This window comes from Bison bison, unplaced genomic scaffold (genome assembly GCF_000754665.1).
Source record: "Bison bison bison isolate TAMUID 2011002044 unplaced genomic scaffold, Bison_UMD1.0 scf7180017864461, whole genome shotgun sequence".
Classification (NCBI taxonomy): Eukaryota; Metazoa; Chordata; class Mammalia; order Artiodactyla; family Bovidae; genus Bison; species Bison bison.
Window position 1 is genome coordinate 9,002,309 of NW_011495023.1, and position 18,042 is coordinate 9,020,350.

At 38.3% G+C, this 18,042-nt stretch overlaps 1 protein-coding gene across 1 annotated transcript in view; it reads left to right on the forward strand.

Annotated features, from left to right (window-relative positions):
• MYO3A (myosin IIIA) overlaps nucleotides 1-18,042 on the forward strand; it is a 158,207-nt gene that overhangs the window by 67,664 nt on the left and 72,501 nt on the right. Inside the window, exons 10-15 of the mRNA XM_010860064.1 lie at nucleotides 1,592-1,708; nucleotides 4,999-5,103; nucleotides 5,211-5,294; nucleotides 8,501-8,703; nucleotides 14,808-14,906; nucleotides 15,004-15,118. Of these exons, the coding sequence (XP_010858366.1) occupies nucleotides 1,592-1,708; nucleotides 4,999-5,103; nucleotides 5,211-5,294; nucleotides 8,501-8,703; nucleotides 14,808-14,906; nucleotides 15,004-15,118 (723 nt within the window). The remainder of the gene's footprint in view (nucleotides 1-1,591; nucleotides 1,709-4,998; nucleotides 5,104-5,210; nucleotides 5,295-8,500; nucleotides 8,704-14,807; nucleotides 14,907-15,003; nucleotides 15,119-18,042) is intronic.

Consider the following 18,042-nt stretch of genomic DNA (forward strand, 5'->3'; position numbering starts at 1 on the left):
ACCATGGTCTGTGGACCCCTCATGGGATCAGAGTCCACCTTTTAGGAAATGAATTTTGCTTGAAACTCCTTGTCCCAGTGACCTCAGAAATGTTTCACACATCTCTTGTGAAGGTGCAAGTCCAAACCAGTAAATTATGGTCTCAGCCTGTTTTTCCTCATCTTCTTTCCTTTCATTTAATCACATCATTAGAAAAATAAAAGACTCCTTTTCAGTAAAAGGTTGGATTCACTATCCTGCCTGATCCACAGATTTTTATTTTTTAATACTTCTGAGGCATACCTGAGCATTTTGCTTAAAAATGCAAGAAATCAGGAGGCATTTTCTGAACAGAAGTTCAGTTCAGTTGCTCAGTCGTGTCCGACTCTTTGCGACTCCATGAACCACCAGCATGCCAGGCCTCCCTGTCCATCACCAACTCTCAGAGTCTACCCAAACCTATGTCCATTGAGTCGGTGATGCCATCTAACCATCTCATCCTCTGTCATCCCCTTCTCCTCCTGCCCTCAATCTTTCCCAGCATCACAGTCTTTTCAAATGAGTCAGCTCTTCACATCAGGTGGCCAAAGGTTTGGAGTTTCAGCTTCATCAGTCCTTCCAATGAACACCCAGGACTGATCTCCTTTAGTATGGACTGGTTGGATCTCCTTGCAGTCCAAGGGACTCTCAAGAGTCTTCTCTAACACCACAGTTCAAAAGCATCCATTCTTTGGCACTCAGCTTTCTTTATAGTCCAACTCTCACATCCATAGTCATTTGGTAAATTTAGGGTTGCATAAACAACTCAAGTACTTCATCAGAACAATCTCTCTTCAGAACGTCAAACATCTCATAATCAAATAGTGATTGCAAGTCAGGGATTTGACAACACCTTTATGAATCTTTGTGTATCACAGTTTCCAATGATGTGAATTCCTAGGCTTGTGGATTATAAAGCAGACTTTGCTAATCATATGGCCAACCTACATGTTGGACACTGGGTTTGTTTCTATTAACTGTATTTTTTGTGTGTGTCTCTCTTTTTTGACCGGAGTATGTAAGAGCTTTTGTTTTTGTGTTATATACTATAAATGATGATTCCTGGCACTATTAAAATTGATTCTGTATACTCATAGGATTTATCAACAGTGGAAGTTACTTCTCTATACTTTTTACTCTGTCTTAAAGCCAAATGTTTTAGTGAAGGACCAAGACATTCCACAGAGCCCTTGACTAACCTTGATTTGGAGTCAGATCACATTCACTGTATCTTCCCTTCCCTAATGTAGTGTTCTTTCTCTTTACTTCATCTACTGCATTTACTTATTTCCTTGAAACCATTGTGTATATATAATCCCTGTAACTTAATGTGTTCTATGGCAAACATAGGTTGCAGTGACATTCCTCTATGGCTTTTTAAAGAAAAGAAAATATCCATCAAAGGATAAGATAGTTCATGACCTGATGTTATACTTCTTACTCTCAATAGATCTGTTTCTTTTTGATCCTATTCCAGATTCCAGATGTTTTATTTATCATCATTTATTTTTAAAATGATCATTGACCATCAATGATTTTTTAAGAGAAAGGAATTATTTTTATTTCATTATAGAATACAGTCGCAGAGCAACTTGAGAAGTGTTACTCCAGAGATCAGATCTACATGTATGTGGGAGACATACTCATTGCTCTTAACCCATTTCAGAGTCTGGATATTTATTCGGCAGAGGTATGTGATGTGACTTGTATTTTCTTATTTTGTACAAAAATTATATTCTTTAGATATTTAAATTAATTTAAATGATGGACAAGGAAATGGCAACCCATTCCAGTATTCTTGCCTGGAGAACCCCATGGACAGAGGATCCTGGCGGGCTACAGCCCATGGGGTTGCAAGAGTCAGACATGACAGTGACTAAACCACCACCAAATGATGCTAAATAAAATTTTATCTAGTCCTTTAAATAAACAGTTAAGGGATTTTCCTGGTGGTTAGTGGTTAAGACTCTGCATTTCCCCTGCAGGGAGTATGGGTTTGATCCCTGAGCGGGCAACTAATATCCCACATGTTGTGCTGAGTAGCCAAAGAAATCATTGATCACAATAATGACCAAAATAGCTGCAGGTTCAAATTTCAAAAATTTTTTAGAACCTTTGAGTAGTGGCCACATACACATGGTTCTGGGCAGAAAATAGCTCTCAGCAGCCCCTGCAGCACCGATAAATAAATAATAGTTAAATGTGCTGTTCTAAGTCGCTTCAGTCATGTCTGACTCTTAGCGACCCCATGAACTGTAGCCCACCAGGCTCCTCTGTCCATGGGATTCTCTAGGGAGGAACACTGGAATGGATTGTTGTTTCCTACTCCAGGGAATCTTCCTGACCCAGGGATCGAACCCAGGTCTCTTAAGTCTCCTGTACTGGCAGGCAGGTTCTTTACCACCAGTGCCACCTGGGAAGCCCAGTTCAGTTCAGTTCAGTCTCTCAGTCATGTCCAACTGTTTGTGACTCCATGGACTGCAGCACGCCAGGCTTCCCTGTCCATCACCAACTCCTGGAGCTGCTCAAACTCATGTCCATTGAGTTGGTGATGCCATCCAACCATCTCATCCTCTGTCATCCCCTTATCCTCCTGCCTTCAATCTTTCCCAGCATCAGGGTCTTTTCCAATGAGTCAGTTCTTCACATCAGGTGGCCAAATCAGTTGGGAAGCCCAGTAGTTAAATAATTATTGTTAAAATATAGAATTAGAGAAGACAAATATATCTGGATGCAGTTTGTGGTCTTTGTGCAAGATATGTTATTTCTTTCCAGTTATTGGTAATTGATAACTGGTTCACACTAGGTATCATATCAATAAACAGATGCCTAAAATGTGTAGACTTAATGTCTATCAAGTATGAGAGAATCAAAAGTAAAATTACATTGTATATATAGGTACTATATGCTTAGTGGCTGTAAACTCAGCATTATGAGTTTAAAAATTCCTTTTGACATATGGGTTGATTTTTAAAAATTAATTTATTTTTTAATTGAAGGTCAATTGCTTTACAGAATTTTGTTGTTTTCTGCCCAATATCAACATGAATCAGCCATAATGCCCCCTCCCTCTTGAACCTCTCTCCCATCTCCCTCACCATCCCACCTCCCTAGGTTGTTCAGTTCAGTTCAGTTCAGTCGCTCAATCGTGTCCGACTCTTTGCAACCCCATGAATTGCAGCATGCCAGGCCTCCCTGTCCATCACCAACTCCCGGAGTCTACCCAAACCCATGTCCATCGAGTCAGTGATGCCATCCAGCCATCTCATCCTCTGTCGTCCCCTTCTCCTGCTGCCCGCAATCCTTCCCAGCATTAAGGTCTTTTCCAATGAGTCAGTTCTTTACATGAGGTGGCCAAAGTATTGGAGTTTCAGCTTCAACATCAGTCCTTCCAATGAACACCCAGGACTGATCTCCTTTAGGATGGACTGGTTGGATCTTCTTGCAGTTCAAGGGATTCTCAAGAGTATTCTGTTACAGAGCGCTTATTTGAGTTCCCTGAGACATAACAGCAAATTCCCATTGGCTGTCTATGTTACATATGGTAATGTAAGTTTCCATGTTACTCTCTTCATACATCTCACCTTCTTCCTTCCCCACTCCCTATAAGTCTGATAAGTCCTCCCTTAAGACTTATAAGTCTATAAGTCATAAGTCTGTTCTCTATGTCTCTTTCTCCATTGCTGCCCTGCAAATAAATTCATCAGTACCATCTTTCTGGATTCCATATATCTGTGTTAGGATATGATATTTATCTTTCTCTTTCTGACTTACTTCATTCTGTATGATAGGCTCTAGGTTCGTCCACCTCATTAGAACTGATTCAAATGCATTCCTTTTTATGGCTGAGTAATATTCCATTGTGTGTGTGTGGGTATATATATATATATATATATATAAAGCACAGCTTCTTTATCCATTTATCTGCCAATGGACATCTAGGTTGCTTCAATATTCTAGCTATTGTAAGTAGTGCTATAATGAACATTGGGGTACATTGATGGGGTACATCAATCTTTGATTTTTAATATCAGGTGATATATTTTATGAATTTAAGTATATATTTATCTAATATTCAGCCCCTAATGTTTAAATATAGATTAATATTCTGGAGTTAAGCTAGGTTTTTTATTATTTATTTTGTGTGTTGTATTTTTAGTTGGGTCCATACTCTTTTAGTTATTTGTGTAGTACTCTATAATATTTTTATACTGTGCTTAATATAATTTTTCATGTGAAAATATATAATTCTCTCAGTCTCTACCATTTTAAGAGTTAGAAGAATAATGCATATTGAACATTGACAAAAGTTTTAGATTTGGGCTTGAGTGCATAGTCTGCTATAAATTAACTATGGAATCTTGGGCAAATCAAATGAAAAAGTGTGTTATTGATAAATGATATGAAAAGAAAAAAGTAGTACTTGTGTGTCAGACATTATTGTATCTAAGAAATAGTTAATGAAATGATAACTAGTTGTCTTATTTATAAATTGCTTATCTAAAGAAATTATAGGGACTTCCTTGGTGGTACAATGGTTGAGACTGTGTACTTCCAGTGCAGGGAGCAAAGGTTTGATGACTGGTAGGGTAACTAAGATACCACATGCCGCATGGCCAAAAGAAAAGTTTAAAAATAGATAAATAAAATAAATTATAGTATTTGGAAACTTTAAGTTCTGTTTTGGAAGTGGTATTCGCTTCCAAAAGAGTCTTCATTTAAATACCACTGACCACGTTATGTCATATTATATCATGTCATTTTTCCCTGTTGTTTTATATCAAACTTTTATTTTACATAGTTGTGCATGATTTATGCATGTATATGTATATGTAATATGTATTAATGTTTTGGTGGTTTAGTAATGCTTTGCAGGTGTTTGATGGATCTGTTTCTTTAAAAATTAGTGCTCTATCTGTAAATAAATGGGATTTAAACAGAAACCAAAGCCCTACAACACATGCTCTTTTTAACTTCTAGCATTCCAAGTTATATATTGGAGCAAAGAGAACTGCCAATCCTCCTCACATTTTTGCCATGGCTGACTTAGGATACCAGTCTATGGTAACATACAGTTCAGATCAGGTAAGGAGAAGCTCACATTCTTAGAAATTCTCCTCTTAGTTTCTTGACTGTCCATTGAATATTGTGAGGATAAAGTGTTCTTACCGGTCCCTTTTCTCACTGCACAGTGCATTGTTATCTCTGGAGAAAGTGGTGCTGGAAAAACTGAAAGTGCTCATCTCTTAGTTCAGCAGCTGACAGTGCTTGGAAAGGTATAGTTTACTTTCTTTCTCTATCCTAACAGAGATATTTGTTATATTTCAGAATTAAATTTAATTGATGAAGTTAATATCCATGAACTACCACATTTAATAATGCCCAGAAATTATAATACATTTGTTGTCCTTTGTGAGTGTAAAATATAACAAAAATTATAAGAAGCATATGCTTTTGTTTTGAGCAAATTCTAACTTTTCTCACTCTTGGTAGACAAGGCTTTATAAATGTAATTTTCTCTCTTTCTGGCCCTAATACATTCACTGAATACTTTATTTCCTCTTCTTTTGTTACTAGCAAGTTGAAGGGGAGTCAATATACAGAAATTAATTATACATACCAAAACTGATCAGTTATAAATTTAAATATATAAATTTAAATTTATATTAGCACCATAAAAGCATGAACTATTTAAATCTATATCTTACAAACCATGTGCAAGATTTGTATGCTGAAAAATAGAAAAAGTTGATAAAAGAAATCAAAGAAGACCTGAATAATAGGAGAGATATGGCAACCCACTCCAGTGTTCTTGCCTGGAGAATCCCAGGGATGGGGGAGCCTGGTGGGCTGCCATCTATGGGGTCGCACGGAGTCGGACACGACTGAAGTGACTTAGCAGCAGCAGCAGCATGACATGTTCATGGATTAAAAGATTCAATATTATTAAGATATCAGTTCTCTACAAATTGATCTGTAGATTCACTGTTGTTTACAGTAAAAATCTCAGCAGGATTTTATATTTTAGAAACTGAGGAGTTGAATCAAACATTTATGTGGAAAAGGCAAAGGAACTGTAATAATCAGTTTTGAAAAAGAACAAAGTTGGAGGATTAACAAATACTACCTGATTTCAAGACTCCCTATAAAGCTGTAACAGTCAGAACAGTGTGTTATTGAAGAAAAGATGGCAGACAGATCAAAGGAATAAAGTAATCTGCACAGTACTGTATAAGTATTGCTGAAGCTCCAATACTTTGGCCACTTGATGTGAAGAACTGACTCACTGTAAAAGACCCTGATGCTGGGAAAGAGTGAAGGCAGGAGGAGAAGGGGACAACAGAGGATGAGGTGGTTGGATGGCACCACCAATTCAATGGACATGAGTTGGAGCAAACTCTGGGAGTTGGTGTCAGACAGGGAAGCCTGGCATGCTGCAGTCCATGGAGTCACAAAGAATTGGACACAACTGAGCAACTGAACTGAATCTGCATGTGTGGCTTATTGATTTGCAACAAAAGTGCAAAGATCAGTTAATGACAAATGATTAAACCAAAAACTAAAATTTCTAGAAGAAAATTGTCAGTTAACTTTGTTCCTCAGGGTTAGGCAGAGTTGTTAGATGCAACATAAAAAGCTTAATCCATAATGGGTAAATTTGATTTCACCAAAATGAGAAACATCCTGTTCTCTGAATGACATTGTTAAGAAAATGAAATATAAGTTATAGACTCAGAGAAACTATCTGCAAGTCACTTATCTAATAAAAGACTTGTGTTCAGAATATATATTTAAAAACTCTTAAAAATTCCAAAGTAAGAGATCAAATAACAAAAAAGGAACAAAAAAATGACTAGCCATTTTACCAAAGATGTGTGTAAGTGGCCAAAAGCAAATGAAAATAGGATGATCAACCCAGTAGTCATTCAGTTCAGTTCAGTTCAGTCGCTCAGTCATGTCCGACTCTTTGTGACCCCACGAATCACAGCACGCCAGGCCTTCCTGTCCATCACCAACTCCCGGAGTTCACTCAGACTCATGTCCATCGAGTTGGTGATGCCATCCAGCCATCTCATCACTTTCTGCCATAAGGGTGGTGTCATCTGCATATCTGAGGTTATTGATATTTCTCCCGGCAATCTTGATTCCAGCTTGTGCTTCTTCCAGCCCAGCATTTCTCATGATGTACTCTGCATAGAAGTTAAATAAGCAGGGTGACAATATACAGCCTTGACGTACTCCTTTTCCTATTTGGAACCAGTCTGTTGTTCCATGTCCAGTTCTAACTGTTGCTTCCTGACCTGCACACAGGTTTCTCAAGAGGCAGGTCAGGTGGTCTGGCATTCTCATCTCTTTCAGAATTTTCCACAGTTTATTGTGATCCACACAGTCATAGTCAATAGTCAATAAAGCAGAAATAGATGTTTTTCTGGAACTCTCTTGCTTTTTCGATGATCCGTCGGATGTTGGCAATTTGGTCTCTGGTTCCTCTGCCTTTTCTAAAACCAGCTTGAACATCTGGAAGTTCACGGTTCACGTATTGCTGAAGCCTGGCTTGGAGAATTTTGAGCATTACTTTAGTAGTCATTAGGGAAATGCAAATTGAAACCACCATGAAATACCATCAAAATGGCTAAAGTATTTTTTAAAAGTCTGATAAGGATGCTAAGTGCTGATAAGGATGTAGAGGAACTGAATGAAAGTCTCTTACATTGCTGATAAAAATGCAAAATGGTACAGCCACTTTGAAAACAGCGCAGAAGCTTCTTAGAAAGTCTAACCATACTCATTATACAACTCAACAATTCTACTCCTAGGTATTTAGTCAAGTGAAATAAAAACCCATGTTCACGCAGAAAAACTACAGATAATTTATAGCAGCTTTATTAATAATCTCCAAGAAGAGGAAACAAGGGAACTAGGAAATGAATAAGAAACAATGGTATATCCATTCAGTGGAGTATTACTCAGCACCAGAAAGGAATGAACCCTGATACAAAACAATAAAGCTCACTGGGTGAGGTTTGGATAAATCTCAAATTCCTAGGCTAAGTCAGAGAAACCAGATTAAGAACATTATATACCATATGGCTCACTTTCTGTATCATTCTTGAAAATTTAAAACTGTAGGCACAGAAGCATGTCAGTGATTGTTGGGGGCTGAGGGTGGAGGGAAGGATTGACTGCAGAGTAATGAGACAAGTTTGGAGATTATTGGATTGTTCTATATGTGAATCGTAGTGGGATTCGTATGATTGCATATGTTTGTAGAAACTTTCAGAACTATACTCTATAAAGGGTGAATCTCACTCTATGTAATTTTACCTTAAATTTTTAAAATGGGATTGTAACATCTGGTAACAAACCAAGAATATGTTCTTGTATGTTTACATCTACATAAAGTGCTTATCAAAGAGACTTTTCATTTCATACAAAAATAAAATTTTGCTTTTATTTTTTTACATCTTGACATTTTCTGTAGGCTAACAACAAAACCCTGCAAGAGAAGATTTTACAAGTAAACAATTTGGTGGAAGCATTTGGTAATGCCTGCACTATTATAAATGACAATTCCAGCCGATTTGGAAAATACTTAGAAATGAAATTTACCCCTTCTGGAGCTGTCGTGGGAGCACAGATCTCTGAATACCTGCTGGAGAAATCCCGAGTTATCCATCAAGCTAGGTAAGTTCACATCACCTATTTCCTATTATCTGGGAAACGTAAGCCAAGATGATGCTTTTGTTTTAATAATAAAATGTCTTACTCATGTAACACAAGTTCAACAAAAGTTTGCTCATCGTCTGCTATGTATGAGGCATTGCCTATTGGAAACAGAGATCCCTCAGCCCTATCTTACTCTCTTATGGGTTATATCCAGTGGAGTTAGTTGTTGCTTTAGTCATTAAATTGTTTCTGACTCTTTGTGACCCCATGAATGGTAGCCCTCCAGGCTCCTCTGTCCATGGGATTTCCCAGGCAAGAATACTGGAGTGGGTTGCCATTTCCTTCCCCAGGGGACCTTCCAATCCAGGGATCAAACCCACATCTCTTGCATTGGAAGACAGTTTCTTTACCACTGAGCCACCAGAGAAGCCCTAAAAGAGTTAGTAAATAACCTAAATTTATGAAAACAGATAGAAAGCCTAAGCCCATCATAGAAGTACTAACAGGGTAAATTAGAGTGATTTCTTAAGTAGAAGAGAATATACTTCTCTACACAAAACAAATGTGAAATTTAATTATAAATAACTTATTTTTTTCTTTTAAATGCTGGTATATATAAATAGATCTTTGTGTTGATTATATTCTCCCAGTGTTTATACACAAGGGACCTTCCCCCCACCTGGAAAAAAGGGATTCAGGAAGGGGTTTTATTGTTGTGTTCTTTTCTTTGTCTTCTGATTAAGCCACCAACATGATGTTCTGGTATGTTCAGGTTGAGCAAGTTCCTTTTGGCAGTTTGTAGCTGAATGACAAAACTTCTCTTCTGTCTTCATGATCCCAAACCATCTTTGTTTGTTATTCTAATGAAAAAACTGTAATAATAGCATTGAATTTGTACCTTGGTATTTTTTCAAAGTTGTGGCAATTTAGAGTCTTCCATATTTCTTTTCTTTTTTTGATAAGAGCTCATGGATTTTATCTGCTTTTACTTTTTAAATTAATTTATTTTTTAATTGGAATATAAGTGCTTTACAACATTGCATTAGTTTCTGGTAATACAACAGAAACTGATTCTGATTCACAATGAAGTGAATCAGCTTTATGTATACATATGTCCCCTCCCTCCTGAGTCCCCTTTCCACCCGCCATCCCACCCCTCTAGGTCATCAGAGAGCACTGAACTCAGCTCCCTGTGCTATATAGCAGCTTCCCACTAGCTATCTATATTCACATGGTAGTGCATGCTGGTTTTATACTGAATTATCTACATTGTTGTAGTCATGTGTTTTATGTTAAATTCCCAGGAATTTAGGTACAATAGATTTAATATAAATGCCTTTAATAGAAGTATTTGGGCTTCCCTGGTGGCTCAAACAATAAAGAATCTACCTGCAAAACAGGAGACCCAGGTGGATCCCTGGGTCTGGAAGATCCCTTGGAGAAGGGAATGGCAACCTACTCCAATATTCTTGCCTGGAGAATTCCATGAACAGAGGAGCCTGGAGGGCTACAGTCCATGGGGTCACAGAAAGTCTGACATGACTGAGTGACTAGGCAGGCATGCAATATAAGTATTTAATATAAATACCTTCAAATTTGCTCTCCTAAAAATAATGTCATTCATGTTTATTGGACTATTGCACCATATAGTCTAGAAAAGAGCACAATTAGGGTCATATTTTAGGCATACTGTGAAGAAAGTAAGCTTATTTTCAGTTGGCCTAAATGACTTTAGTTTTACATTGTTTATTGGAGAAAAGTATTCCAGGTCGAAATACATCTCAGTTATAATTCAAGAACATTTGCCTTATAATTTTTCTGTTTTCCAGTTTTTTTACATCTATTTTTTTCTTTTACTTAATTTGAATTTCATTTTTAAATACTAGAGAAGCTTTTTTATGATGTTTAAAACTGAAAGTATCAGAGATGTAATAGAAGAATTCTTAGTAGGTCCTTTAAAAGATGATATAACCTCTCATTCAGGAACTGAAAGGAAAGAACCAGTTTAAAGGGTCTAACTGAGAGGACTGTTTACAGAAGGAGAGGCTGGAAAAACCAAGAATAAACGGTGAGATACGCACAGGCTAGCAGTGCTGCGAAGTCATCCCGACCCCTGGGTCTGTAGGGCAGAAGGAGGGGCCACACCGCAGAGCCTGCTGAGACCTAGGACTGTGCAGGGTTGCTGCCTCTTGGGAGCTGCTGCCTGAAGGAATGTGGTCCACCCTCAGTGTCTGTGGGGGACCCTGAGGAAACCTTAGTGGGTCTACAATAGGGGTAGGCCAGAGAATACAGTGATCCTTGAACACTGTGAGGTTAAGGGGTGCCAACTGCCCTTGCAGTCAAAAATTTACAAATAACTTTGTCTTTCCCCAAACGTAACTAGTAATAGTCTCCTGTGAACCAGACGATAACCTAAACAGTCAATTAATGTGTATTTTGTTAAAGTATACGTACTGAGTCTTACAATAAGGTAAGTTAGAGGAAAGAAAATGTTATTAAGAAAACTATAAGGAAGAGAAAATATATTGAAAGTACTGTACTGTATCTACTGATGCCGTGAAGTTCCTGTTGTCTCTTTACAAGATGAATCATCTCTCAATACCTATGTCAGTATTGTCTTAGATACTTTCAATGTTATCCTAGCACTGGACATCAAAAAGGAAAAGATAATGTGAAAAATGAATTCATATTTACTAATTGCTTCACAGTAGCCTAGCTGATATACTAATGAATGAATCTTATTCTTTTTAAGAATCTTATAAATATTAGGGCAGACAGTATTACAGTCATATTCATCATACCGTATTGGAAACATTGGTACAGTAAAAAAAAAAAAAAAAGCACTTGGTGATGATAGGCTGATATGCAATATCTCCAATTACGAGAGAGAGGCATGCTGCATGGTCATGTAATTGTTTGAGAGCAGAGTGATAAAATAATAAGAAAAGTAACACATGGTTAGTTTTATGTTAACTGTCACCACCCCCTGTATGCCTGGGTAAAGATAAGTTCTCCACTTCATCTTGCACAAGATAATCTACACACATTTTTTTTATATTGGAAAAATTTGCACATAATTTTCCATCATTCATATAATCCATGTAAATGGACCCAGGAAGTTCAAACCTGCATTGTTCAAGCTGCCTTATCTGGTGACTTGCTGAGCCTGGGGTTTGCTCCCAGGCCATTCTGACCTGGGTATCACTAATCATATGAGTTAAGGCAGGACATGAGATGGGTAATCTTTGGAGATACCCATGAGATGGGTAATCTTTTTTTCCTGTTCCTTTAATTCTCTAATGGTTTATCTACTGAAGGTCAGTATATTTCCTATATCATCTCCAGCTCTTATCAAATTACAGTCCTCAGTAAATGTAAACTGGTAATTAACAAGAACACCACCAATTGTGGGTGTCTACACTTATGAGTCACTCTGCTAATTGTGTACCGCGTCATTTACGTGTTAAAGGTATGACACATAGAGCAATCAATGTGATTTCATTAGAACAAAGCAAACTAAATTATATGCTGTGCCTGTCTTAGAGGAGTTTTGTTATTTTGTGGTAAGAAGAGACCAGAAGTGCGCTTTCAGTTTTGTTCTAACCTTGCTCGTGTACAACACAGTTGTTCATCATAGCGTTACTGGTGACTGCCACAAATGATGGCTGGAGGCGTAGAAGGTATGAACACAGTCAGCTCTAAAGGGTGCGGCCATCCTCAGGTCAGCATCTGGGCCTGTGGACGCCCCTTTTTTTGAAACGCTCACCTGTCTTTGCTTTCATGACTGAACTTATCTCTGAGTTTTTCCTCTCTGACTTAGATTCATCCATCCATTCCCAAAATGTATACCTAGCAAAAGTTTGTTCTTGGAGTGTTTCTTTCTCTGAATATTCTCAGGCTTAGCGATTTCTTCTGACATCATGGCCTCAATGGATAGCTGTATGTGATTGACAGCAGAAGATGTGTGTCTTGCTGTGTCCCAAGTTCATATTTTTCATTTCCAACAACCTGCTTTCATCTCAAATTCAATTGAATACAGGCATACTTCGGACATATTTGTGGCTTTGGTTCCAGCCCACTGCAATAAGGTGAATATCACAGAAAAGCAAGTCACATGAATTTTTCAGTCTGTTGGTGCATACAAAAGTTATGTTTACAGTATGTTGTAGTTTATTATGTGTGCAATAGCATTATGTCTAAAAAAAATACACATATCTTAATTTAAAATGTTTTATTGCCAAAACATGCTAGCCATCATCCAAGCCTTCAGTTCAGTCATTCAGTCCTGTCTGATTTTTTGCCACCCCCATGGACTGTGGCACACCAGACTTCCTTGTTCATCACCAACTCCTGAAGCTTGCTCAAACTCATGTCCATTGAGTCAGTGATGCCATCCAACCATCTTATCCTCTCTTGACCCTTCTCCTCTTGTCTTCAGTCTTTCTCGACATTCGTTGGTTATTTTCCAATGAGTCAGTTCTTCACATCAGCTGGCCAAAGTATTGGGGCTTCAGCATCAGTCCTTCCAGTGAATATTCAGGGCTGATTTCCTTCAGCAAGTTATAATTTTTTGTCAGGTGGAGGATCTTGCCTCCATATTGATAGCTGCTGATGGATCAACTTGGTGGCTGCTGAAGACTGAGGTGTCTGTGGCAACTTATTACCAATGAAGTTTGCCTCTTTGATTGACTGTTCCTTTCATGAACGATTCCTCTGCGGCCTGCGATGCTGTTTGACAGCATTTTGCCCACAGTGGAACTTCTTTCAACACTGGAGTCAGTCCTCTCAAACCCTGTTGCTGTTTTATCAACTCCCTTTATGTCATATTCGAAATCTTTTGTTGTCATTTCAACAGTCTTCACAGCATCTTCACCAGTAGATTCCATCTTAAGAAACCACTTTCTTTGCTCATCCATAAGAAGCAACTCTCTAGCCATTCCAGTTTTATCCTGAGACTGTAACATCTCCATCACATCTCCAGGCTCCACTTCTCATTCTCTTGCTATTTCTACCACATCTGCAGTTACTTCCTCCACTGAAGTCTGGAACCCCTCAATCATCCATGAGGGTCAGAATCAACTTCTTCCAAATTCCTGTTAATTTTGATATTTGGCTTCTTCCCATGAGTCATGAATGTTCCTAATGAAATCTAGAATGGTGAGTCCTTTCCAGAAGGTTTTCAATTGACTTTACCCAGATCCATCAAAGGAATCACTATCTATGGTAGGCATAGCCTCACAAAATATATTTCTTAAATAATAAGACTTGAACGTCAACATTACTTCTTGATCCATGGGCTGCAGAGTGGATGCTGTGTTAGCAGGTATGAAAACACCATTAATCTCATTGTGCATCTCCATCAGAGCTTTTGGGTGACCAGGTGCCTTGTCCATGAGCTTTCATAGTTTGGAAGAAATTTTTTTTTTCTGAGCAGTAGGTCTTCAATGCCTCATTGTAACCCACATTCCTTAATTGTGCTATTATAGAGCCTTGGAAATGCTGATTATCCAGAGAACCGCAGAGTTGTGGAACTTGAGATTCATAAGGAACAGATTTCTCTTGCAAGAGAGAAAACTGAGCCCCAGAAAGACAGGGTAGAGAGGTGGTTAATGACATGGGCTTTGAAATCAAACAGCCCTGGTGAAATCCAGTTTGGCCATCAACTCTGTGACCTGAGGGGAGATTAGTATCCCCTCTAAGCGTCAGTTTCTTTGTATGTGAAATGAGGGGGTTAAGGCAGGTGACTAAGATCATGTAGCACTCACCACCACCTGGCATGCTCTATTCATTACTACTTTGTTCCCACTGGCATGCAAACTTTAAGAAGTCAGGGCATTTTGACTGTTTGCTCCTGCTGTATCCCCAATGCCTAGAAAAGGCCTGGTGGGCCCACAAATATGTACTGAATGATTCATACAAAGCGCTTAGCAGAGTCTGTAATTCAATGACAGTTGTAGTTGAAAATACTAAAGACAGTCGCAACCACAGAAGGCCAAAATCCAGTACTCCAGGAAACCCTCCGTGGCACTCACAGTTGTTCTGATAATTGTATCACCAAAAAACTTTAGCAATTAACAAGTGTTCTTACGAACCACCATCCTGAAAATGTCTTATCTTTTCAGTGGAGAAAAAAACTTTCATGTTTTTTATTACATCTATACTGGTTTAGCTGAAAAGAAGAAATTAGCCCATTATAAATTGCCAGAAGACAAGCCTCCCAGGTAACTCAGCAGCTTGAACTTTTATAAATAATACTTCTACTTTTCACTAAATTTTAGATTCTCACCTATCCTTTGGGATTCCCCCCCCCACCCCCAGATACCTGCAGAATGACCACATCAGAACAATACAGGACATGATGAATAATAGTTTCTATAAATCCCAATATGAATTAATTGAGCAGTGTTTCAAAGTCATCGGTTTTACAATGGAGGTGAGTATGGAAGACGTTTAAACCTTTAAGCGTCTTTTTGTCATCACTTATGGTAAGAGTTAGCATTTATAGAGTGGTCCACATGCCAGACATTGTGCTCGTGCATTATATGGATAATTTTTTTAATTACTGAAATGACCTTATGAAATAATGATTATGATTTTTATCTCATACTTGAGGAAACTGTGGCCTTGAGATATAATTGAACTTGGTTTTGTTCTTAATCTTTTATTTTATATACATTTACCTCTCCCGCATATATATAAAATTTTATGTAAATACATAAATGTGATCATGTCACACTTTTTTTAGTGCAGTGTTTTCTTCTTACAGCTTTATGAAGATGTTATTCATATACCATACAAGTCAGCCATTTAAAATTGTACATTTTAATGACTCAATACAGCCACAGAGGTGTGCATCCTTCTCCATAATCACTTTGAGAATATTTTCATGTTCTGAATTTTTACCCGCAAGGAAACCTGCTCGTGATTGGCAGTTCCTCCTCATTCGCACCCCACCTCTGCCTCTGTCACCCTCGATCTGCTTATTCTGTACATTTCACATGACTCGAGCGATGCGTTATGTCCCCCTTTGTGGTCAGCTTCTCTCATTTGACATGATGTCTGCAAGGTCCATCCATGTTGTAGCATGTGTCAGTATTTCCCCGCCTTTCGTTGAGGTGTGCTGTTGCATTGTGTTTATATGCCTCATGTTATTTACCCATTCGTGACGTGATGGGCATTTGGGTCAGTGCCATTTTTCAGCTATAATGGATCATGCTGCTGTGATCATCCATGTCCAAGTTTTTATGTGACATGAGCTTTTGCTTCTCTTTGGTGTCTATCGAGGAATGGAAGAGCCAGGTTACAGAGCAACACTATGTTTAACCTTTTGAGGAACTTACCAGACTATAAGCAGCTGCACTATTTTTCAATTCAGTAGGTAGGTTTGGACTTCTCTCCATCTTCCCCAGCACTTACTACTATCTGGTTCTAGCCAGTCTCGTGGGTGTGATATGGTATGTGGGCTTGATTTACATTTCCCTAAAGACTTATGGGAGAAGGCAATGGCACCCCACTCCAGTACTCTTGCCTGGAAAATCCCATGGATGGAGGAGTCTGGTAGGCTGCAGTCCATGGGGTCGCTAAGAGTTGGACACGACTGAGCAACTTCACTTTCACTTTTCACTTTCATGCATTGGAGAAGGAAATGGCAACCCAATCCAGTGTTGTTGCCTTGAGAATCCCAGGGACCGGGGGAGCCTGGTGGGCTGCCATCAATGGGGTTGCACAGAGTCGGACACAACTGAAGCAACTTAGCAGCAGCAGCAGCAAAGGCTTATGATGCTGAGGTTCTATTTCATGCACTTGTTGGTCATTTATCATTTATATATCTTCTTTAAAGAGGCATCCGTTCACATTCTTTGCTGATTTTTAATTAAGTTCTTTTTATTATTGAGTTGTAAGAATTATTTATGTTGTAGATACAAGTGTCTTACATGATTTGCACGAATTTTCTCTTTTGTTGTCTTTTATTTTCTTGATGGCACCTTTTGAAGCACATTATTTGTATTATTGATCTTATTAAAAATTTTTTTTATTAATGTATGAATTTGGTTTCTTGTTTTCTTTTTTAATGAGAATGCTTAGTTTCTCTATTCATGTTCCTTACTCGATAATGAAAGCATTTAAGGCTATGACTTTATCTTTGAGTAATAAAGATTTCTTTCTGTGTCCTAGGTTGTATTTTCAAAATTTTTATAACAAAGTATCTTGTTCAATAGGGACTCCTGAAGGCTTTTAGAGAAGCTTTCAGACTCTGCTCTTAGCAGCTTACTTGTAGTTTGCTGTGTTGATTCAGTTCTGTGATAAGAATACTTCACTATAAATGCTAATCAGGCTTTTAGATGAACTCTTGCAGGAAAGTAGTGTGAATTTGTTGGATTTTAATTTCATTTTCACAAATGACACTCCTACAACTTGAAACTGTTCATGTATCTGCTTAAGAAGTTTACTGAAATTTCTTGGGTTATCAAATCTCTACTAAGAGCCTGAGCTAAAAATAATACCTAATTCTTTTCCAAAACTTTGGAAAGTTTTATCAGCAGGATATAAAATGTAGAGATGCTGATGGAAGTGAAACGTGATGAGAATCATTCAAATTATGTGCAGTGATATTATTGAATCTAATTTTGTAGCATGTTTGTCAGGAAGTGCTGACTCCCTTCTAAAATAGAAGGCTGTCAACAGTAGCCTTTCATCCATTTGATACATTTGCTCACCCCCAAATAATTATTTCAGAGCTGTACTTGGGGACTTCCCTGGCCATCCAGTACTTTCCAATGCAAAGGGGTGTGGGTTCCATCCCTCCTTGGGAATCTAAGCTCTTACATGCCTTGAGGCCAAAGAACCAACAGATAAAACAGAAACAATATTGTAACAAATTAAATAAAGACTTTTAAAATGACCCACATCAAAGAAATCTCAACATAAAAACCCTGCTGTACCTGTTCTTTGCATAGGGCAAAGTTTGGTGCTAAGTGCGTTTTCTCAAATGCGGAGCCTCTTCTGTTGGCAGTTCTGATGACAGATCTTGATTTCTTTTGGAAAGTCTTTAACTCCACCTTGGGTATCCTAGCTGCAGGCCTGAGGGGAAGTATTTTTAAGAACCTTGACCTTAAGGAATGGGGTGTGATCTCTGCCAACTTGATTGAGGTTGGAGAAGGACACATGAATGGCTTTTCTTTTCCTAACTTGAAATTGGGGCCTTCTCTTCAGAAGAGGTTTAGGTAAATCAGGATAATCCTTTTCCATCAGGAAATGTTTCAACTTTTAGGGTTAATTTTTCTGATGTGGCCCTTCTCCATAACCAAGAAGAATTCAGATGTGATGTGGGGGGTGGCGGGGGGGGGGACTCCCTAC